The sequence below is a fragment of the Chiloscyllium plagiosum genome, chromosome 40, assembly GCF_004010195.1.
Source record: "Chiloscyllium plagiosum isolate BGI_BamShark_2017 chromosome 40, ASM401019v2, whole genome shotgun sequence".
In the NCBI taxonomy this organism is placed as follows: domain Eukaryota; kingdom Metazoa; phylum Chordata; class Chondrichthyes; order Orectolobiformes; family Hemiscylliidae; genus Chiloscyllium; species Chiloscyllium plagiosum.
In genome coordinates, this window is record NC_057749.1 from 18,844,264 (window position 1) to 18,867,732 (window position 23,469).

A 23,469-nucleotide genomic window follows, 5' to 3' on the forward strand; every position below is an offset into this window, starting at 1 on the left:
GAAGTGCAGGTAGAACTCTGATGGATGTGGATGGCTCCTTTGGGGCTTTGGACAGAGGTGAGGGGGTTGGTGGGGCAGGTTTTGCAATTCCTGCAGTGGCAGGGGAAGGTGCCAGAAGGGGAGTGTGGGTTAGTGGGGTGCGTAGACTTGACAAGAGAGTCACAGAGGGAATTGGTCTTTACGGAATGTAGATAGGGGTGGGGAGGGAAATATGTCTCTGGTGGTGGGGTCTGTTTGTATGTGGTGGAAATTAGGGGAAGCCATTTCTGTCACCTACAAACGGACCCACCACCAGAGACATTCTTCCCTCCCCAACCCTCTCTGCATTCCGTAAAGATCAATTTCCTACATTGGGGAGACAGGACGTCTATTTGTAGAACGCTTCAGAGGTCACCTTCAGGACACCTGCACCAAACATCCCCACCACCGCGTTGTCAAATACTGGACCTCCTTCACCACCAAACCCTTACCACCCGACGCCTGGAGGAAGAACACCTCGTCTTCTGCCTTGGGATTCTCCAACCACACTGGATCAATGTGGATTTCACCAGCTTCCTCATTTCCCCACCTCACACCTTATCCCACATCCAACCCTCCAACTCAGCACCACCCTCATGACCTGTTGTACCTGTCCATCTTCCTTCTCACCCATCCAGTCCACTGTCCAACTCATTCTTTTGCTTCTCTTGTGAGTGAAAGTGAACTTGGTTGGACATTGAGTGGCCAGGTTGGAATCACCCTGTTTGATATGCACAAAACCATAGTACAGCACAGGACGTTGCACTGAACATGATGCCAAACTAAACTGATCCCTTCTGCTGCCCTTAGTTCATATCCCTCCAGTCTTTGCATGCTCACGTGCTTATCTAAAAGTCTCTTAAACCCCCATGTATTTGTATCCACTAGTCCCAGTGGCAGCGTGTTCCAGACTCCTCTGTGAAAAAGAAACTTGCCTGTCACATCTCCCTTGAACTTGCACCGCTCTCAGAACTTTACATGTTGTTGGTCCGCTCTCTTTCCCAAAGGAAATTGAGTCATTGCATTGAGGTTTTTGATGGACAAAAGGAGGTAAGGGGTAACTTGCAGAAGGTGGGGACACATGTGGATGACCGTATGATCTATTTGGACGGTGTCCTGCCCTCGGTTAGGAATTTACTCTATAAATCCGGTTCCGCAATCGGCAGCACTGAAAGTCGCTGTGAAATGAGTGGAATGGAACGGAACGGGGAGCTGGGACTTGAACCCGGGTCGCCGCCTCGCCAGACCGGCGACATGACCACTGCACCACAGTGGCTGCACGGGTTGCGAGGGGCCGCGGATGGGGAGGATGAACCTTGTGAGCGCAGCTCAGGCATTGTTTGGCTGAAGGGAGCGCGCGGGGGGGAGGGAGGGAAGAGGATGGGGGAGGAGAGTTCGCCGAGAAGCCGGGGATAGAAGCTGCAGGCGGCTGTTGGCGAGCAGAGCGCAGCCGGGCCCGGGCGGGGAGGGAGCGAGAGCGAGAGCGAGAGGATGGCGGCGGAGCTGACGGCTGAGGAGGAGCAGGTCAGTTAAAACAAAAACTCAACTCAGCCCTGATATTATGTTTAATACCGGTTTGGTTTTTTTTAAGGTGGGGAAGCCGGGGACGATGTCTCCCCCCCCCGCCCCTGTCTGTCTCGGCGGCTGTTTCCACCCCCCCCAGGGGTAGGCCACCGTTGCCACGGCAGCCGCGGCCTATCTGGGCACCGGACTCGGGTATCGCCAACCCCATATCCAGGCAGCTTTCCAAATGCTGCGTTCACCCTGATTTAATGACAATTCTTTCACTCCCATCCATCAAACTTTTTTTTTTGTAAAAATCGTCTTTTCTCTCTCTCCCCTTGCAGGCAGTTCTCTTTCCTGAAGGTCAGATTTGTTTTAAATCTTATATCCCACCCCCAACTTTTCTGAATGCAGTTTGAGGGGAAAATCCATTAAACCATGGAATTTTTTTTTTAACAAAGCAAAATCTCCACAGAATCTCGAGGCTTATTGTACAGTCAAGTTTATTCTGTTATCGTGGGTGTCCTGTGTTCCTTATGAGAGCTGCCATTTACCTTCAGGAAGCTTTTGTTCTGAGGCAGTGTCAAGTGAGCAGTCACATCCCAGAGCTAAATGGATGTTAATTTCCAGAGATCCCTCCAGGTTCAGGAGCAGGAGTTTCATACTTGAGAAAGGAAAGCAGTACAGTTGGAGAGATGCCATTTCTTTGTAGCAAACTTACCATTTCCAAGCACAGTGTAAGTGGTAGACTGTGGAAGTTTGGTAGTGAACTGCCATTGATATATTTGAAAGAGCATTTTGTACAGAATCCATTTTGATCCCTTTTTGAAATCGGTACAGCTTGAGTATGCCATGAGGCATGCTTTTTAAAATAATTGATACCTTGCCGACACTGGCTTGTTCAAAACTGTGTACTTACTGTAAAATATTTTTATCAATTAGTAATAAAAACCCACATATTAACATTCTTTTCTGTTTGCTCTTTTTATTTTTGTGCTACTCAATATGTAAACATATGGCATCGTGTGATACGAAACCACGTAGACCAGGAAACGTTCTAGTGCCATTGCCTGGTCTTTCCTGAAATGGTTTCTTGCAGTTGGCACACTGTCCAAAATACTGTATTGGTGACCATTGATGAAGTGAAAAGTGTGCGAAATTGATCATTGACAGGGTTAAGGTCAGGATCAAAATCAAATCCCTTCCTCAGCCTACCTTTGCTGGGTAGGGGATTTGGATGAAGTGGGGGAGAGGTTCCAAATAATTATTTGGAGAATAACTCTGCTCCTCTAGGTGACCATGGTTTGACATCTTGATCTGTGGGGTGGGAAGAAAATACATGAAACATAGAGGTGTGCAGCATGGAAACAGACCCTTCAGTCCAACTGATCCGCACCAACCAGATATCCTAAATTAATCTAATCCCATTTGACCCACATCCTTCCAAATTCTTCGTATTCATTTCCCCGTCCAAATGTCTTTTAAGTGTTGTAATTATTGCCAGTCTCCACTACCACTTCCTCTGACAGTTCATTTCACACACGTACCACCCTCTGCACGAAAAAGGTGCCCTTTGGATTAATGGCATTTTTCAAAGTACTTTTATACAGCAAGTTGTCTGTTCGACAGGATGACAAATTTTTATATCTTCTGCTGAAGTTGCGGAATCCATTGAATTCCAGTGGACTTTCAAATCCAGGACTAGAAATAATAAGACAATTCATATAAGTGACAGGGAATTCATGGAAGTGTTAAATTTAGGATTGGTATTATTATCAGCTGAGGATACAGCGATGAGTACTGATGAGAAGGTTGCATTGAGCCCCTTTTTGTCATGCTTGCTGAAACAGATTTACATATATTATAGATATGCAAATTATTAATTGTAATATGCTGCACATTTATAGAACTGTGTAATTAGTTGTGTAGTATTCTAAGATATGTACATGGAAAGCAGTTGGGCATTGTTTGTGATTGTAATCATATTTATAAAATGGGTGGGAGAAATGGTTACACTGCACTGTGTATTTAAATGTTGTTGCCATTACGCATTGCTATAGTGAGTTGTAGGACTTGCGTCGAGGTGGACTTGATGATTTGGCAGAGTGTTTATTGACTTGCGTTAGATCCTGGAAAATTAAAAAAATTTCATCCTTGTTTTTAAATTCCACCATGGACTCAACCCTTATGTTCCATCTCCTCAATCTCCAGCAAACAATACACTAACTTTGTGACCATCTAACTCCAGCATCTCGATCATCTCATTCCACTGTTGGTGGCTGTGCCTTTAATTGCTAAGGACCTAAGCTCTGGGACAGGTCATTCTGTTGTAATGCACATTTCATCCATGCAATTTCACTGTAATGCAATTGATGAGTTGGGAACACTGTTTCTACAGTGCGACCTTTTAAAATGTGTGTTTGCTGACACGATTACAGCGCTATTTCAAAAGCGTGATTTTTCTGTAATGCAGGGTTGCACAAGAATGCAGCCATCCTGATATGGAAGAACTGACTGTATTCCCTTCTTGCACCTCTCTGGCTCATTATGTATTTTCTTTAAGACACTCCTTAAAATTTACCTCATTGATCAAGCTTTTGGGCATTTATTCAAATATTGCCTTATATGGCTTGCTGTCAGATTTTATTCCACAAGGCTCCCACGAACACCTTGTGTAATAGTTTGTTTCGAAGCACCTTGGAGCATCTCATGATTGAAAGATGTCATGTACTCATAAGTTGTTAATGAAGGTATAAGTTATGTTTTTTATTTTGACTCCAAGGCTACAACAATGAGGAGTTTAGATGGAGTCAGGTCATGGAAGAAATTATGGTATTAACATTACCTGATATAGTTGATAAATCTTTCAACTGGAAGCCCAGCCTATTGATCCCTGCTGCATCAGTAATAAGTAACAGCAGGATCAAGATTGAGCCTAGTTGTGATAAGCCCTATGGTTGAACAGCCTGTCAGTGTTCACCCATTCGGACGCTGCCAACCAAATGTTTCTTTTGGGGCCAGAGGAAGGCAATTCCCACCATGTTCAGCAAATGTACTTGCCCCTCGTACTATAAAAATAACTTAGAGGGGCCAAGGAAGGGTAGTGAAGATATGATATGCGTGTCTGTCAGTTTATTTATTTGCCTCTGGCTTAGGGATGTGATTTTGCTGGAAAACTGGTGGCCTGTTAATCCAATGACTGGTAGAAAACTCCTGACCAAGCCTCTAATTAATAGAAAGCTTGTGATGCTCAGTGACACAGAAACATGCTGATCGTCAATCTGCTGCATGAAAGGAACATGACTGCTTGGAAATACTGTGGGGCTGCTGTCAGTCACAGAAGAGTTGATTTATTCCTTCCTTTTTACTCTAGCTAAAGTTCCTGACTCAATGATTTTGCTGAGCATCATTTTTACAATACTTTCAGTTAGAAAATTAATCTAGTCAATGCTGGAAGCTTCTGTCTATTGTTTCAGTGAAATTGGCTAATTATTTCATTTTTCTTTTAAAAATGTTAATTTCCTGTCTAGTAAGTAGTAACTTTATCCTGTGATCTTAGGAATTTGTTGTGAAACGTAACACTTGGTATTCCTTTGGAATCCAAAAGATGGAATAGCAGAATTAGGCCATTCTTCCCAATGAGTCTGCACCACCATGTAATGAGATCTTGGCTTATCTAATAATCCCAACTGCACTTTCCTGCCTTAATACCATAACCCTGATTCCTTTACTAAGTAAAGAGCTGTCTATAGCCGCTATGAATACATTTAACAATCCAGCCTCAACAGCCCTCTGCAATAAACAATGCCACGGATTCACTGCTGTCAGAAAAAAACCTCCCCCATATCTGTATCTTACGCTGAGATAGTTTTCCTCTGGTCTTATTCTTGCCCACAAGTGGAAAGATTTCCCCACATCTACCCTGATTGTTTCATGATTGATTCCTCTCATTCTTCTAAACTCCAATGTGTACAGGCACCTCAATCTCTCCTCATAGGAAAATCTCTCCATACCCAGAATCAGCCTACTGAATCTTCCCTGGACTGTCTCCAATGCCAAAATATCTCCCCTTAGATAAGGGGCAAAACTGTTCACGGTATTCCAGGTGTGGTCTGAGTAGTGCCTTGTATATTTAGCAAAGCCTTCCCATTTTTACACCCTTCCCATTGAAATAAAGTCCAATGATCAATTTGCCTTCCCTATTACCTGCTGACCTTTTTGTGGCTTTTTGAGAATCATGTATGATGACACTGAAATCCCCCTGTACTGCAGCTTTCTGCAGTATTCCCCAATTAAATAATATTCATCTCTTCTATTCTTCTTGCTAAAGTGCATAACTTCACACTTTCCTGTGTTGTGTTCCATCTGCCAAATTTTTGCACACTGATTTAGTCTGTGGATTCCTTGTGCCATCTTCATTAGTTGTCACGACACACCTGGAATACTTGTATGTCTTTCAAAACTTGACAATAGTATTTCACTTCCATCATCCGTGTCATGAATATATATTGTAAATAATTGTGGCCCCAGCACTGAACAAGCTGTCATCCTGAAAGAGTCCCTTTATCCCAACTCTGTCTTCTATCCACACTAATATACTACCTCCATGCGTTCTACCATTTCAAACACTTTTTCGAAATATGAAATATAAAAATATTATATCTTCCGTGTCCCCTTACCCATCTGGCTTGCTACTTTCTTAAAGAACTGCAATAAATTTGTCATACATGATTTCCTCTTGATTAATTCATGCTAACTTTGCTTGATTCTATTATGGGTGACTGTCTGTCTGTTTGTATATTCTAACAGTGGCTGTGAGGAATTCTGCTGTGTGCTCCAGTTTCATACTGTAGTCTAAAGATGTGCCGGTTAGGGGGATTGGCCATGCTAAGTTGCCCTGTAGTGTCCAGAGATGTGCAGGTTACATGGGTTAGCCATGGTAAGTGCTGGGTTACGGCGATAGAATGGGTCTTGGGTCTGGGCGGGATGCTGTTCACAGGGTCAATACAGACTTGATGGACAAAATGGGCCAATACGGGATTGATGGGCCAAATCTATCTACACTGTAGGAATTATATGATTCTTCTGAGTGTTTCTGGCAAGACTGGCATTTATTTGAGTCAGGAGTCATGTGTTGGTCAGACTAGAGGTCTTGCTAAACTGTACATGACACTACTTGGACATAATTTGGAATGCTGTGAACTGTGTTGGTTCCCTTAGCTTAAAAAAAATCTACTGACATTGGAGGCGGTCCAGAGAAGGTTCATTCGACTGATACCAGATGTGGAAGGATTGTCTGCTGAGGAGAGGTTGTGTAGGTTGGGCTTTACTAATTGGAGTTTAGAATAAATGAAAGGTGACCTGATTGAAACATCTAAGATTATTAGAGCGCTTGATAGTGTAGATATGGAGAGATTGCTCCCTTTTGTGGGAGAGTCTAGGACCAGAGAGCGTAATCTCAGAGAGAGGGATTGCTCATGTAAGACAGAGACAAGGAGCAATTTTTTATCTCTCAGCATCTTGGTAGTGAATCAGTGGAATTCTTTACCTCAGGGGACTGTAATGGTTGGATCATTAAGTTTATTCAAGGCTGAGATCGACAGGTTTTTAATCAGCAAGGGTATCAATGGTTATAAGGAATAGGCAGGAAAGTGAAATCGAGGACCATCAGATCAGCCATGATCTCATCAAATGTTAGAGCAATTAGCCCTCTTTTGCTCCTACATCTTCCTGTATTAGCAGATTTCCATTGTCGAGGATATTATTGAATCAGATTTTTTTGTATACCAGTTGCAGGTAGTTCTATGATCAATATTACTAGTACTAACTTTTAATTCCAGATTTATTACTTGAATGTCAATTCCACCAAACACCAGGGTGGGATCAGAACCTATATCCCCAGAGCATAAGCCTGCACCTCTGGACTACTAGTCCAGTGATTTGACATGTGTGCTCATGTCGGTGGAGTTATCGTGCTTGCGGAGTGGCTGCTTTCGGCTGTAGTCATGCAAGGGATCGGTAACTAAGCAAAATTGGAATGTTACAGTGCTGCGGGGGCAGTGTGCCTATCCTTGAGTTGTTCAAGGCTGTTTTAGGCAGACCAGTGGAAAATGTTCTAAGGCACAGTATTGCAGTGCCGAATAAAATGGGAAAGTCACTGCTGTTACGTGAATAAATCTGCCTTAAAACCAGTTCCTTTAACCAAATGTAAAATCACATCTCTTAATATCTTTTCTGTTGGCAGGGCGTAGCCTTTTCTCTGGTAATGTGGTTTGCTTAGAACTGTTTTTCTGCCTTAGAAATATTAAGATTTACAAGGATGCTGCCAAGGTTGGCGGATTTGAGCGACAGGGAGAGGCTGAACAGGCTGGGGCTGTTTTCCCTGGAGCGTCGGAGGCTGAGGGGTGAAGAGGTTTACAAAATTATGAGGGGCATGGATAGGTTAAATAGACAAAGTCTTTTCTCTGGGGTTGGGGAGTCCAGAACTAGAGGGCATAGGTTTAGGGTGAGAGGGGAAAGATATAAAAGAGACCTCAGGGGCAACCTTTTCACACAGAGGGTGGTACGTGTATGGAATGAGCTGCCAGAGGATGTGGTGGAGGCTGGTACAATTGCAACATTTAAGAGGCATTTGGATGGGTATATGAATAGGATTGGTTTGGAGGAATATGGGCCGGGTGCTGGCAGATAGGAATAGATTGGTTTGGAATAACTGGTCGGTATGGACAGGTTGGACCAAAGGGTCTGTTTCCATGCTGTACATCTCTATGACTCTAATTATTTTAGGTCTTTTGTATCCAGCACCTGAAAAGAATGACTATGGTTAGATTAACACTCCCCTGCCAGCTCAACCAACCCACACCTATATGAATTTTCAGGAGTGAAAGGAATACCAGGAGGTTGTTGACTAGCCAGTTAATTGCCTTCGCTGCTATTTCACCCTCACCAGGGAAAGCCTATGTCAAGTGGGTAGCTCAGCAGCTTTATATTTGAATGTTGCTTTTGGGCTAGAGGGATCAACTTCCTTTTGTGGTCTATTGGAGGATCCCCCCACTTCTTGAAGATCACACTTTCTCCGTTTACCCTCCCCTGCAATCTTTTAAACCCGGCCCATCATTCCTTTCACCTGACCTGACATCTTGATCTAGCTGCTGGGGGCAAAGAAAATGGATTTCATTCCATTTCTGTTGTCCATTTTGGCTCAGTAGGGAGCCCTTTTGCCTCTGAATATTGAGGATTCATGTTCTGCTCCACGAACTTCTGCCCAAAAACCAAGGCCAATACTGCAGTATGGTATCAAGGGAACACTGCTCTGTCAGAACTCCTGTCTCTCAGATTAGAGATTACTTTGAGGCCCTCTGCCTCAGGTGAGTATGTTGAAGAGTATATGGGGCTTATCTCTACCCCTTAATCCACATCACTCAAAAAAACCAGATAATGTGCTTATTATCACACAGCTGTTTTGTGAGAGATCTTTTACTGGAAATTGCTGCAACACTTTGTAAGCTCCAGCAGTGACAGTACGTCAAAAGTGACATCTACTGAGGCCGTGAAAGGCACTTTGGAAATGCAAATCTATCTTTCTTTTAATGGAGCTTGTGAACAACGCATAAAATGTGTGCCTCAATGATCTTTTTATACTACACTGGATTTAAGAGGTTTGAATAGTCTCCTCAGTCACACAGTTCTTGAAAAGTGGCTGCTCTGCCAGGTTATTGGTTTCATTCTTCATGAGGTCAGCGAATCAATGGCAATGTGTAAAATAACAACATTGACTGAGCTAATGTTTCACTATCATTGTCTGACTGCCCAGATGCCACAACCCATTGACTGGCTGCCTTAGAATGACTGGCAAGCAGTTTCACAACTCCCAGAGTCGGACAGCTGCCTGCATGTTTTCATTCCCACTGCATGAAAATAATTGAACACAAGTGTTCTTATTTGTGCCCAATTACATGGGGAGTTGTCAGTTTCAGTCTGGGAATCTGTGAATGGAGGTGATACAGTTCCTAGTGGCAGAATAACTGGAGACTGAGATGAATTGGTTTGCGGTTTCCTATTGACTGAATGGCCAAATGGCAGCAAAGACCTTGACTTGCCAGTGAGTAATGGATTTAATTGACCAGTGGCTGAAGTAACTGGTAGGATATGGTACAGATTTGGTGCCACGCTGCTCCTCTGCCACTGAGAATATATTTTTGGGCTTCAGTTTTTTGTAAGGCAAATGTCTGCGGAATGAAATCTGGTTTTAATTGCTCCATACTTGGCAGCTGTGCCTTTGGTTGCTTCAACTGCATGAACCAGAATATCCTCCTCAAACCTGCCTATGTCTTTCTCCTGCTTTCAGATGCTACTTAAAACCTACCTCTGGAAACAAGCTTTTGGTCACTTGTCCTAAAATCGTTTTTGACTCAGTGTCACATTCAGCCTTGAGGCACTTGCGTTAAAAGGTTTATATAAGCTAGTTGCAGCTTTCAGGTCCAGCTTGACTTGGGCCATCAGTGCACAATGCAGTGCTGTCTGTTCTGATTCATTTTTGTTTAGGAGCAATTTCTGTAATGCCTCTTTCTAAATTGATTTTTTTTTCTTATGTGCAATTGAATATACTTTGAACAAAGTTTTCATCCGTATAGCACCTTCAGACATCTGAAAACATTTTACAACCAACAAAACACTTGTGTAGTATTATCATAGTTGTTTTGTAGGAATTGTGGCAACTAGTTTGTACAGAGTAAGTGAGACAACAGCAATGTGACAATGACCAGATGATTTTTTTTTTAAAAAATGTGATTTTTGAGAAGTACACGATAATTCACTAGTGGCCAATCTATAATTGTTAGTAAAAATGAACCTGTACCTAGTGAGATTAAGTTTTAATTGTTGGTTCCATCATTTGTAATCCACCTTTGTTTTAAAACAAATTAACTTCTATCTAATCCGATCAAAATAATTACCTGCTTGCAGTGTGTCTGAGGTTATGTTTTTGTCATTTGAGGCAGATATTGGGACATATCAGAAGGTAAAAAGGGCAAGGTTTTGGGAGAATTTGGAGAGTTTCTAAGAAACTATTACCGAGTCAGGAAGGAAGCATTTTTTTGGTTAGACTTGGGTAATAAATAACTTTGTATTTTTTTTAATGTCCACAGCAGGCACATAGATGTGGTTCAAAGAAACAAATTTATGAAAACAAATAAATTAACATGTTATGGAAGTACAGCTCTTTATTGTCCAACTGCTTCACATGTGGCTTTTTATAGTGAAGGCGAAGGATGATCTATATTAGGGCACTAAATAATTTTTCTTTTTTTGATGACTCTCTTCTGACCTAGACTAAAGGCCTTGCAAGTTGGTCATTGGTGGCCCTGCTTCATGTTGGCTGTCACCCAAGTCAGATCTCATTCTGAAAAAAAGGTCCTCACCCGGTGACTCCTTCAATGTCAGCACTGATTGGCTCACTCAGAATAATAATATGTTAAGCCAATCAGTAATAAACCCAGGAGAGAACCATCCTGTCATTTCAGCAAAAAGCTCTGCCCATCACATTTATGGAGGCGACTTTTCTCCCATTGGTCACAATTTTGGGTTGAGTCTACCTGCTACTGCCATGTTTTGATCATTGATCTACAATTTTAGTCAAATGTTTTATCCTATGTCTGTACACAATATATTTAACCAAAATGTTTTTCATAAAATATGCAGTGCTGTTGGTTTAAAGCATTCTTTAAAACCTGATCAAACTTAATAAAAACCGAAAGAACTGCAGATGCTGTAAATCAAAAACAAAAACAGAGTTGCTGGAAAAGCTCAGCAGGACTGGCAGCATCTGTGAAGAGAAATCAGAGTTAATGTTTCAGGTCTGGTGACCCTTCCTCAGAACCTGATTCTGGCAAACTTGTCTGCTTTCCCTCTGGAGGCTGGGGTGCAGTGTTAGGCGGTCATGTTCTGTACTTTTCTGTTTGTTCTGGGTTTCCGGGGAAGTATTTTGTGTTAGCAACATCCTCTTCTCCTTGCTGCCAGATATTTAAAGCCTATGTTGGCCAGAGTTTCTGTCCCATGTCCTCATTCCTGGACGTGCCATTGGGTTCGAAGCCAGGAGGAAACATGATTGCTTTGTTGCTCAGCTTCTCCAGTTGAATAGCATGCAAGTGCTGTGTGACAGCAGCGATGATGTAGATTACAGCATCTGTACATATGGGATCCCCCTCCCCATCCTCGCCATCATCCTGAGACGCAGACACTGGTCACTTCCTCATCACTCCTTGACATTTTGGCTGAAAAGTAATGCGTGTCTTGTGTAATATAAAACTGATGACAGTAATCACTGGCATTAGTTAAAACTGTATTGTGAGTTGTGTCTCAGTGGGGAGCATTTGTGTTTGAGTTACAAGGTTATGTGTTTAAGCCTCGCTCTGTTTTGAAGAAAAGTAGACAAGGTCTCCGTGCTGTCCTGATCAATACTTATCAAAAGAGAGGTACAGCACAGGAACAGGTCCTTTGTCCCTCCAAGCCTGTGCCAATCATCATTCCCCCAACTAAACTAAAATAAAACCAAACCTTCTGCCCTTGTTTGGTCTGTATAACCTCTGTTCCTTCCTACTCGGTGGCAGTGTGTTCCAGGCTCCTACCACACTCTGTGTGGAAAAACGTCCCTCACACATCTCCCTTAAACTTCCCCATCTTACCTTGAACCTGTTCCCCCTTGTAATTGAAACTTCGACCCTGAGAAAAACCCTCTAACTATCCCCTTATCTACGCCTCTCATAATTTTGTAGACCTCCATCAGGTCTCCTCTCAGCTGCCATCTTTTCAGTGAAAACAATCCTAGTCTTTTTAACCTTTCCCCATAGCCAATGTCTTTGAGACCAGGCAACATCCTGGTGAACCTTCTCTGCACTCTCTCCAAAGCTTCCACATCCTTCTGGTAGTGTGGTGACCAAAACTGCACACAGTACTCCAAATGTGGCCTTGCAAGGGATTTTTTTTATTGCTGCAACATGGCTTGCCAACTCTTGTACTCCATGCCCTGGCTGATAAGGCGGCATATGGCATGCTTGTCTTCAATCACGTTTCCCACCTGTGTTGCCACTTTTAAGGAACTATGGACCTGCACGCCCAGATCTGTCTGTATGTTCATGTTCCTAATGGTTCTGCCGTTTACAGTGTAATTCACACCTAAATTTGATCCTCGAAAATGCATCACTTTGCATTTGTCTAGATCAAGCTCCATCGGCCATTTCTGTGTCCAAGTCACCAGTCTGTCTATATTCTGTTGTATCCTTTCACAAATTTCGGTACTGTCAGCAACTCCACCAGCTTTGTTTCATCTGCAAATGTATTAATCTGATCACCTACATTTTCCCCCAGATCATTTATATATATTAACAACAGAGAACCTAAGACTGATCCCTGTGCAACACCACTAGTTACCGGTCTCCATTCTGAAAAACACCCTTCTGTTGCTACCCTCTGTCTTCCATGACCAAGCCAGTTTTGTATCCATCTCGCCAGTCTACCCTGAATCCCAAGTGATTTCAATTTTTGTACCAATCTGCCTCGTGGGACTTTATCAAATGCCTTACTAAAGTCCATTTAAGCTTACATCCGCAACCCTTCCCTCATCAATTGTCTTTGTCACCTCTTCAAAAAGAATTCAATCAGATTGGTGAAACATGACCTTTACCCACCACCAACAAAATCATGCTGCCTGTCACTAGCGAGTTCATTTTCTTCCAGATATGCAGATATCTTGTCCCTCAGTATCTTCTCCAAGTGCTTCCCCACTACAGACATCAGGCTACCATTTCCTGGATTATCGCTGCTTCCTTTTTTTTGGCTAACAACATTGGTTAAACTTCGGTCCTCTGGAACCTCTCCTGTGGTCAGTGAGGATGTAAATATATCTGCTAATGCCCCAGTTAGTTCTTCTCTTGCCTGTCACAGTAACTTGAGATAGGTCTCACCTGGCCCTGGGAACTTGTCTACCTTCATTTAACATCAGAAAAGCAGACTTTCTGGTAACTTTCACTTAGTGGGAGTGATCTGCATGTTGGCCTACCTCTTAAAGTGGCTACACTTTACAAAAGCACTTTGTCTATAAAACGCTTCAGGACATTGAGTTAATGAAAGATGAATATGTAAGTGCAAGTCTTCCTTTGAATATTATTGACCAGGTTGTTTTTACATTTCAGTGCTAAACATGTTCTGGTGTTTGCATGGTAAAGTTGCTGCAGTTTTTCAAATTGGTAAATGTCTGCTGACATGACTTCTGTATTAGCAGCATGTTCATGTCATACCTTAACTTGACTAACTTTTTAGCAATATCTGACTGTCTATCTAGCACATCCATCAGTGTTTAAGAGATGGACGTCCCATGTTTTATCCTACAAATTCGGATTCAGTCAAGCAAAAAAAAAAGTGAAATATTTTAAAATAGAAAGCACACCTCAATGAGTGAAAGAGCCATAGAAAATGACACGAGAATTTGATTTTGTGTGAGTAAATATTTGAGTTAATCATGCTAACCTGATGAGTTTGGTTTGAAGCTGCAGAAGGCAGACAGCACTGTTAAACTTCATGTAGATTGGTGTTTTACAGGTGTCGTATCCAAAGGCATTGAAAAAATGTAGGTGTCTGTAATGAATTGTTCTTGTTTTAAGAAACTAAAATGTGTTGTTTGCTGGATGGGAACATATATTGAAGACCCAGCCATGAGGAGGTAGTTTTGATACATTGTGGTATATTGGAGTGCTCGGACTGTACAGATTGCTAAGTCATAGATTAGCTTGTGGTCCTTTTACAGATCATTATCTTGTTATTTTGTGGGTGATTTTGAGTAGAGCCAGGTGCTTCCTGCTCAGAAAAATTGTCTCTTGGGTAATTGGGGGATGGTGTCAGCCTTTTCTGAGTCAGTTTCAAGTTGTTGAAGGTTTCATCATTGACTGTCTGCCCTCTTGGGGCCAGGCATTGTGGGTGGGTTGAAGATGAAAGGAGTCTGAGGATGGGTTGAGTAGGGCCTGTACTGTTTGGAATTTAAGCGAATGAAAAGCATCCTTCTTAAAACATAGAAAATTCTTATTGTACCTGACAGGGTAGATGCAGCAAAAGTATTTTCCCCTTGAGGCACAGTTGAGGGTCAGAGGGCATAATCTCACAATAAAGTGTCTCCCAGGTGTGGCACAGATGAGGATTTTTTCTGAGTGGAGTGAATCTGTAAAATTCTGTCGAGACTGTGTCTTTAAGTGTACTCCAAGCTGAGACGCACAGATTTTTAATCAGTAAGGGAATTAAGGCATCTGGGAAAAGGCAGGAAGTGCAGTTGAGAATTATCTGATCAGCCGTGATCTCATTGAATGATGGAACAAACCTGATTGTGCTGAAGGGCCTCCTTCTGCCCCTATGTAGTCTAATATCTTGTAGTCTAATATCTTTCCTCTTTTCCCAATCCCTTCTCTCTCAAAATCAGACTGAAGTGATAATGTACAGAACATCTGAATAGCACTTTCATTTATATTTATAGACTACTTACAACTCAGAAGGAGACCACAGTATCTGTGCTGACTCCCTTTCTGCCGAGTTAAGGAAAACACTAACCTCATTGACAAAACATCTTACTGTGGATTAGTCTTGCTACCATGCTGTAAGAGATAAATCACTCAGTCAGATCTAACCCTTTACACAATAGTCTGAGCAGAGAAACTAAACAAGGGCAGCCTTTGCAATGGCAGTGACTGGGGGTTGTGTAGTGCTACCTTACTGCAAAAGATAACCACATAGGTATTTAAGCAGAAGGTAGGGGGATTTATGTTGTGTACAGTTGGAGAAATAAACACATTTAGTCCATTAGTTAATTGAGTCATGGTTGATCTGTATCTTAACTCCATTTATTTGCCTTGCTTCCATATGCCTTAATACCTTTGCCCAGAAAGTCTGTTTTGATGTTTTCAGTTGACTGTTGTACCTCATTCCTCCCACTTAATCTCACAACCTTTTGGAAGAACAGTATTCTGGATTTCCTTTGTGTGAAGAACTGTTTCCTGACATCATCATGTTATAAGACAATTCCTTAAAATTCATTTAAAAACACCTTAAAAATTAATGTTGAAATTAGAGTCATTAGGTTTCAGGCTTCCCTTCAGGCCATATTAGATGATGACAAATGATAGTTGAAACTTTATTGCTGGAACAGCACAGCAGGTCAGGCAGCATCCAGGGAACAGGAGATTCGACGTTTCGGGCACAGGCCCTTCTTCCTGAAGAAGGGCCTGTGCCCGAAACGTCGAATCTCCTGTTCCCTGGATGCTGCCTGACCTGCTGTGCTGTTCCAGCAATAAAGTTTCAACTTTGATCTCCAGCATCTGCAGACCTCACTTTCTCCTCGATGACAAATGATATCCCTACAAACATAACTAAACCATCAGCTTGGACTAGAACCTGCAAATCTTGCAAAGAAAACATGGATGCACTCACTGGATTGTGAGACGTTATCTCAGCAACTTCTTGCTTTCCTGTTCTAATTTTGACTGAAGCCAGAAGAATCTGAATTCGATCTTTTTTTTTGAAAAGTAACTAAAAATGATTTGCTGAATAAACAATTTACAAAATCAGTCAAGGTTGTAAAGAGTTTGCGTTATTGTAGCATTTGGTCATGCCCTCAAGACATTATTAAGGACTATAAAAAGCTTTACATTTTGAAGTGCATTCCATTATATTGTAGGTGAATCAGCTCCCAATTTATACAAGTCAAGGTTCTCAATAAATATCGAGATGGCCCTTCTGGTTATGTTGCCCAGGGCACTAAGTTGTTCTCCATTCTCAGGACATTTTGTACTGTTGAGCAGACAGATTTTAAAAGGCTTGTTCTTTTTTAAGGTTTGCAATTTAAGATTTGCAATGTATGGAGCTTGCTAAATAGGTGACACAGTGCAGAAAAAGCCATTTGGTTGGTCCCTAAAGGTGCACTAATCCCAATTTCCTGCACTTGTCCCGTACCCTTGAATGTTGTGATATTTGAAATACTCTTTCAAATATTCTTTAAAGGTTGTAAGGTTTCTAGCCTTCAGGCAGTGCATTCCAGATTCTCATCATATGCTGAGAGAAAAAACTTTCTCCCGAATCTCCTGTCCCTTATCCTAAAACTGTGCCTCAAGGGGAATAGCTACTCTCTATTCCTGTCTGTATCCCTCATAATCTTGTACACCTTCATTCCTGAAGAAGGGCTTATGCCCGAAACGTCGATTCGCCAGTTCCTTGGATGCTGCCTGACCTGCTGTGCTTTTCCAGCGACACATTTTCAGCTCTGATCTCCAGCATCTGCAGTCCTCACTTTCTCCACCTTAATCATGTCCACTTTCAGTCTTAGCTCCTACCATAGCGTGCCTCAGAGTCATATAAAGAATATTTAATAGCTTCCAGTCTTGCACCATGACCACTGGATGTGATGTTATGCTATTGCTGTTGCTAAAAGATACTTGTTTGTTTTAAAGGAGATGTGCGAGGTAAGTTTTTTTTTCACAGAGGGTAGTAGGTGCCTGGATCACATGGCAAGGGAGATGGTGGAAGCTTATATGGTAGCCAAGTTTGAGGTATTTAGACAAGAACATACAGAGAATAGAGGGATAAGGACCACATGCAGGCAGATGGGATTAACTTAGAATAATGTCATGGATTGCACAGATATGGTGCACCATTCCTGTAATGTACTATTCTGTGTTCGTTCTTTTTATTGGTTTGCACCATGTAAATCAATCTTCTGATCATTGAGATGCTGTAAAACATTGGCTTTAGTAGAGGCAGTTGCAGAAAAATATAGTTGGAATAGTTGAGGTTCTTTAATTGCTGTTGGAGGTTTATGGTATTGACAGTCATCCCTTTGTTGCAGAGGCTATAGTTTCTAGCTACTGGTATCTTTCTGCCTTGACCTAGCATGGTCATTGCAATGGTTGGTTCCTTGCTAAGTTTGTGAATAAAGCTCCTTCATCTCCCTTGGTCATCAGAAAATCCCCTGGCAGACTCAACAAAAGATATGTTCTGCTCCCCTGCTCTGCTGTGCTGACTTTCATGTCCTCTCTGCCACTACTCAAGCATATGAGAGATCCAGTCTGATTGGACAGGCAGCTTCTCTCCAATTCTATTTTGTTTTTTAGGATGATTTTATCTGCTTTCATGTTTATCATGGATGGTATTTTGACCCACACAGACCAAAAGGTAACAGCCTAATTACGGTTTCTGATGAACCACTTGATCTTAGCTGGAGTAGTATAGAGTTCTTTTTCAGACTACTTACCTCCTTGTCAGAAGGTGTGCGAAGAGCTACTTCGCTGAAGTTTCTCACTCCAAGGACCAATAAAATTTCTGTTCTATCCAACAAAAAAAGAATCTGTCAACTGATAAACAGTACTTTTCGTACAATCTTTTTTTAAGAGGGAAGTTAGGGTTAGTTCAGAGTATACAGGATCAGCTGGGTTCTGCTTTGGCTATCTGTACCTCCTGTATTGGCCAAGAACACAATCAGTGCATGAGTCACATACCTCAAGGTCAAGTAGAGCCTTGACGTTCTTTGTCTTTGCCACTAAAAGACAGTGAGTGTTTTCTTTTCATTCCAGTTCGTTGTAACTTGGCTGCTTGTGACCAGGCTTGTGGGTGATGCATCTATCAATTACTGTTCTGGGAAGCCCAGGCTACAGTGTGGTCAGTTTGCAGAAAATGTTCAAGGTCATGTGGCTAGGAAATTAGTGTTGCAACTATGTTTTTTTTTCCAGAAATCTGGGCAGAAAGTACTTTGAGGTTCATCTTTACACATCATAAGGGATGTGGAGAGGCGTGTTGCCTTTCTTTAGAAAAAAACTTACTACTTCCCAATTTATTTTACATGAGCAGTTTTGTAAAATGAATCATATTGTACAACTGTGGAAGAAAACCCTGATGTTCAGCATTTTGCAGTAGAGGATATTACTGCTCCCTGCTGTCATTGATTTTCTTATTTTGGTTTCCCCATTTTTAAATTTTATCCTTGAGAAAGGACGTTATTAAACAGAAAAGGGTACGGAAATGATTTACAAGTATGTAACTGTGACTGAAGGGTTTGAGTTATAAGGAGAGGCTGGATAGGCTGGGTCTTCTCCTCTTTAGAGAGTAGAAGGCTGAGGGATGACCTATAGAGGCTTGTAAAATCATGAGGGGCAGAGATAAGATGAATGACCAAGGTCTTTTCCCTGGGGTAGGGGGAGACCAAAACTAGAGGGCATATCTTTAAAGTGAGAGGGTAAAGATTTAAAAGGGACGTGAGGGGCAATGTCTTCACACAGAGGGTGGTCAACTGCAGAGGAAGTGGTGGTGGTTGATACAATTAGAACATTCAAATGGCATCTGGATGTGTATATATGAATAGGAAGGGTTTAGTGGGACTAGGCCAAATGCTGGCAATTGGGACTGGGTCAGGTTGGGATAGCTGGTTGGCATGTACAAGTTGGACCGAAAGATCTGTTTCCCTGCTGTTTGACACTATGCATTATAAGCCAGCCATCCAGCTAACTGACTCGAGACCACTTGCAATGAATAAGACTGTGCCCCTCTGATCTTGATAATGGAGTTTGCACAGAACCTAAGAATATTCATCAGAAGCTGCCTGCCATTCTGACCCTCTATTGTGGGCTGGTAATGCAGTGCAAGCAGAAACATTGTTTGTGGTGCATTTTAGTTCCTCAGGTGTCTCCACATCAGGAAAACCAATTTGCATTCAGTCTACCCTTCAATTGTTCCAACTGCAACAATTGGAAACCTTGTCAGACAAAAGAATGCGCACTGAATTTTGTGAGGCATCTTGTGATAGAATCCTTGCAGTGTGGAAGCAGGCCATTTGATCCATTGAGGCACACCAGCCCTCCAAAGGACAGCCTGCTCAGACCCATCCCACTACCCTAACCCTGCATTTCCCAGACTCATCCACCTAACCTGCGCATATTTGGATTGTGGGAGGAAACCAGAACACCCGGAGGAAAGCCAGGGAGAATATGTCTGCCCGGTCGGTCGCCTGAGGTTGGAATCGAAACTGGATCCCTGGTGCTGAAAAGCAGCAGTGCTGGTCATTGTGCTAGCCTAGTGATTGCCTCTTCTGCTGCATAGTCTTTTGTCACGTTTCAGGTTTACTTCAGTCAATGGTTATTTTCAGGTTCTGTGTATTTAGAATAATTGCCGTTTTTTTTTGTGCTGACTAATTAATTTGCGTGAGATGCTAAGTGACACCAAATTTTTTTCAAACCAAATAAGCTCATTGAGTAATGAGAACCTCAAATTCCTGCTTTGAGTGAAAGGAACTAGATAGGATAAAATTATTGATCAAAGGAGATTCTCTCGTTCAAAAATGGAAACCTTTCTGCTGCTGCTCAGCTGCTTTATTTGGATAAAAGAGAAGTTTCAGTTTTCTGTTGATAGTTTGAAACTCCAGAACCAAACATTGAAGAATGATGAGCAGCTACATTTTCTTCCTCTACAGAGCTTCACCTTGTTAGTTTAAAAAAAAACACACTTGTTTAGTTATGAACAGAAATCACATTACTCTCACTGGATATTGGGGAGAGTGCTCTGATATACTGTCTGAGGGTGTTATCACTTTTGATTTTGAAAGTGCAGTATTTCTCCAGTTATGAATAAGATATTTCACGTGTTTTGGTTGTGGGAGCACGTGAGTCATACTTGTGGTTCTCTGTGTTTTAGGCTGGAAGTAACAACTTAAAATCAACGAGGCACCATCCCTCCCTTGAGGCACACAACCAATTCATGCTGTATTGCTTCTATTCTTGGACCCAAATGCTGTAAAAGAACCAAATGCTGTGCGTCCTTCAAACTGAACTACTAATCCTAAAGACCACCAGCAAAATGGCCAGCAGAAAGCTAAAACAATCAGAGACCCGACAACTCTTAGTTCTCAGATCAGTGATTTTCTTTTGTTTCTGATCAATATCCAAGACTTTGTTGTTCATGAATTAAGTGTTTGGAAGTTGGAGGGAGTGTTGGGAGAATGTGGTGAATGGAAAGGAGTTATGTTGCTCCTACTGTGTTTCTTTGCTTCACCACAGCAACTGTCAAAGCACTGCAAAAGGCAAACATCTTAATTGTGAATTTTGTGAACATGAGACAGAGGGAGAGGGAAAGGAAAAAGGGGGCTCTCAGGCTCACTAATTTGCAGCAATCTAATATGAGACCAGGTATAACAATACCATGGACCTCCAAGGGCACTTGTGGTGAAGAGTAGTCTCTCTACCTCTGAGCGAAGAGGCTCAAATTCAAGTCCCAACTGCTCCAGTAACATCTTTGAACAGGTCGATTTAAATAGCTTGCACGGGGCTCCACTGTCAGAGGTTCAAGGAATATCATACAGTTATAGTCATAGAATTTAGGGAATGATACACTTTCACAGTCTGCACATACATAATTGGATAAACTATTTTGGAGACTGTGGAATAAGGAAATCAATACTGAACAAAAATGCCCTTTAAAAATCTCACATTTTCAGTTCTCTGCCTGTGGCTTGTGAAATGAGCTATTTGATGCTGGTCCATTAGGAGATTTGGGTTAATAAAGAACTTGTTGTGTAATGATTAAATTGTGTTGACTTAACAGACTTTATTCTTGTAATTCAATATTGTGAAACTTGGGTCCAACACTTCTCAAAGCACTGTTTCCTGAATAATTCTTTGGTCAGCATCTTGCAGTTTATCTTCTGACACACTGATGTGTCTTTATGGGACATTTCCCAGCACTTTGAACATTTAATGTTGCCAGCAGTTTTCTGAACAAATTTCTCTGAACTGATAGACTCCCCATGGATTTCCACCCCTTCAACTGTGAGATTATCATATTGATAGCAGGGATTGTACACTGCAGATTATTTTGCAGGAAGTATGTACGTGCATTAGCTTTATTTCATTATGATGGTTTCACCAACAATATTTCCTGATGGGGCAGCATTTTGAAGACTACATTTAATACCATGTCCTGAGTTTTGGATGGGTCTTGAGCAGGAGTTGGTGAAAAAAGTGGGAAATAAGCACAGGAATTGGCCTTTGAGACCACTGAGCCTTTGCTGCCGTTCAATGCGATCAGCTCCCCCTAATGCTTAGAAGTTGAGCTTTCCATGTCTAATAACACAAGCAAACAGTGTGCGGGCTTAGATCTTATTTCCAAAGCTGTTTTTTTTTCCCCCAGGAGAAGGTCACAAGCTAGTCCGTCACTAGATATGACCGCTTCAGGTAGGTTACTGAATATCAAGCATGGCTGACCAGGAGACTGATACACTGTTTAACAAATTCCATTAGTATAGTAGAAGGATTACCATATTAATAATTCATCTGTTTGACCATGTTATGAGTGCAGTTTCTGTTGTTCCTTGATTGGGACTTGAAACCGAAAGTTTCTGGTTAACGGGTCAGAATGCTACCCTCAGAGACCTGTGTTGTAATGTTTGATTCTGTTTAAAGTCAAAAATCTATATTGACTCAGCCTTAATTATATTTAATGACATGGTCTAGTGCTGTGTAGGTGACAGAATGCTGAAGGTTAGCAACCCTTTAAAAGACAAAAGTCCTTCTTGTAACTATCTTTTAACAGGAAAATCATATTCTGAAACGTTGTCCATTGGTACTAGATTCTCTTCTGAGGGAAGAACATCCTCTCAGCATTTATCCTGTCAAGTCTCCAAAGAATCGTTTTCAATGAGGTTACTACCAATTTTTCTAAACTCCAATCAATATAGACGCTACCTCCCCAACATTTCCTCCTGAGGCAAACCATTCCATCCCAGTAATCAGTCTACTGAACCTTCTCTGAAGCATCCACTATACAAGTGTATTCCTTCTTGAAGAAGAGCTGAAGTTGGATGAACTGAGGATTATTTGAGAGGGTGATAGATAGAAGCTACAGGGACATGGTTACGCCAGAGAACAGAGGTAGCTGGGTAACAGTTAGAGGTGGGAAAGGGAGGAAGCAGGCAGTGCAGGGATCCCCTGTGGTCGTTCCCCTCAACAATAAGTATACCGCTTTGGATACTGTTGGGGGGGACAGCCCAGCAGGGGTAAGCTGCAGTGACCGGGTCTCTGGCACGAGGTCCGGCTCTGAGGCTCAGAAGGGAAAGGGGGAGAGGAGGAGTGCGCTAGTTATAGGAGACTCTATAGTTAGAGGGACAGAGATGATTCTGTGTACATGGGCGAGACTCTGGGTTTGTTGCCTCACGGGTGCCAGGGTCCGAGACGTCTCAGACCGTGTCTTCAGAATCCTTAAGGGGGAGGGTGTGCAGCCAGAAGTCGTGGTGCACATTGGCACCAACGACATAGGTAGGAAGAGGGGTGGGGAGGTCATTCAGGAGCTCAGGGAGTTAGGCTGGAAGCTAAAAGCCAGGACGGACAGAGTCGTCATCTCTGGATTGTTGCCGGTGCCACGTGACAGTGAAACAAGGAATAGGGAGAGAGTGCAGTTGAACACGTGGCTGCAAGGATGGTGTAGGAGGGAGGGCTTCAGGTATTTGGACAATTGGACTGCATTCTGGGGAAGGTGGACGGGTTGCACCTGAACCAGAAGGGCACCAATATCCTGGGAGGTGGGTTTGCTCGCATTCTTCGGGAGGGTTTAAACTAATTTGGCATGGGGATGGGATCTGGACTTGTAGTCCAGCAAGTAGGCTAGCTGTTTGTCAGGATGTCCAAGTGTGTGGGGAGGCTGTGGAGAAGGTAGCACTGACAGGGAATACTTGCGGACACAGAGATGGGTTCAAGAGTGTGTGTACTTCAACGCAAGGAGTATCAGAAATAAGGTGGGTGAACTTAAGGCGTGGATCGGTACTACGATGTTGTGGCCATCACGGAAACGTGGATAGAAGAGGGACAGGAATGGTTTTTGGAGGTTCCTGGTTACAGATGTTTCAGTAAGATTAGGGAGGGTGGTAAAAAAGGAGGGGGG

General features: G+C 42.4%; 1 protein-coding gene across 3 annotated transcripts in view; it reads left to right on the forward strand.

Annotated features, from left to right (window-relative positions):
- Window positions 1-903: 903 nt before the first annotated feature.
- ptpn9a (protein tyrosine phosphatase non-receptor type 9a) overlaps window positions 904-23,469 on the forward strand; it is a 234,669-nt gene continuing 212,103 nt past the window's right edge. Inside the window, exon 1 of one of the 3 annotated variants that reach the window (XM_043680531.1) lies at window positions 904-1,068. In XM_043680531.1, coding sequence (XP_043536466.1) covers window positions 997-1,068 — 72 coding nt within the window. In that variant the 5' untranslated portion in view covers window positions 904-996. Of the gene's footprint in view, window positions 1,069-1,303; window positions 1,337-1,429; window positions 1,543-23,469 lie in introns of those variants that run through there. The other 2 variants (XM_043680533.1, XM_043680532.1) reach the window with 2 other exon arrangements.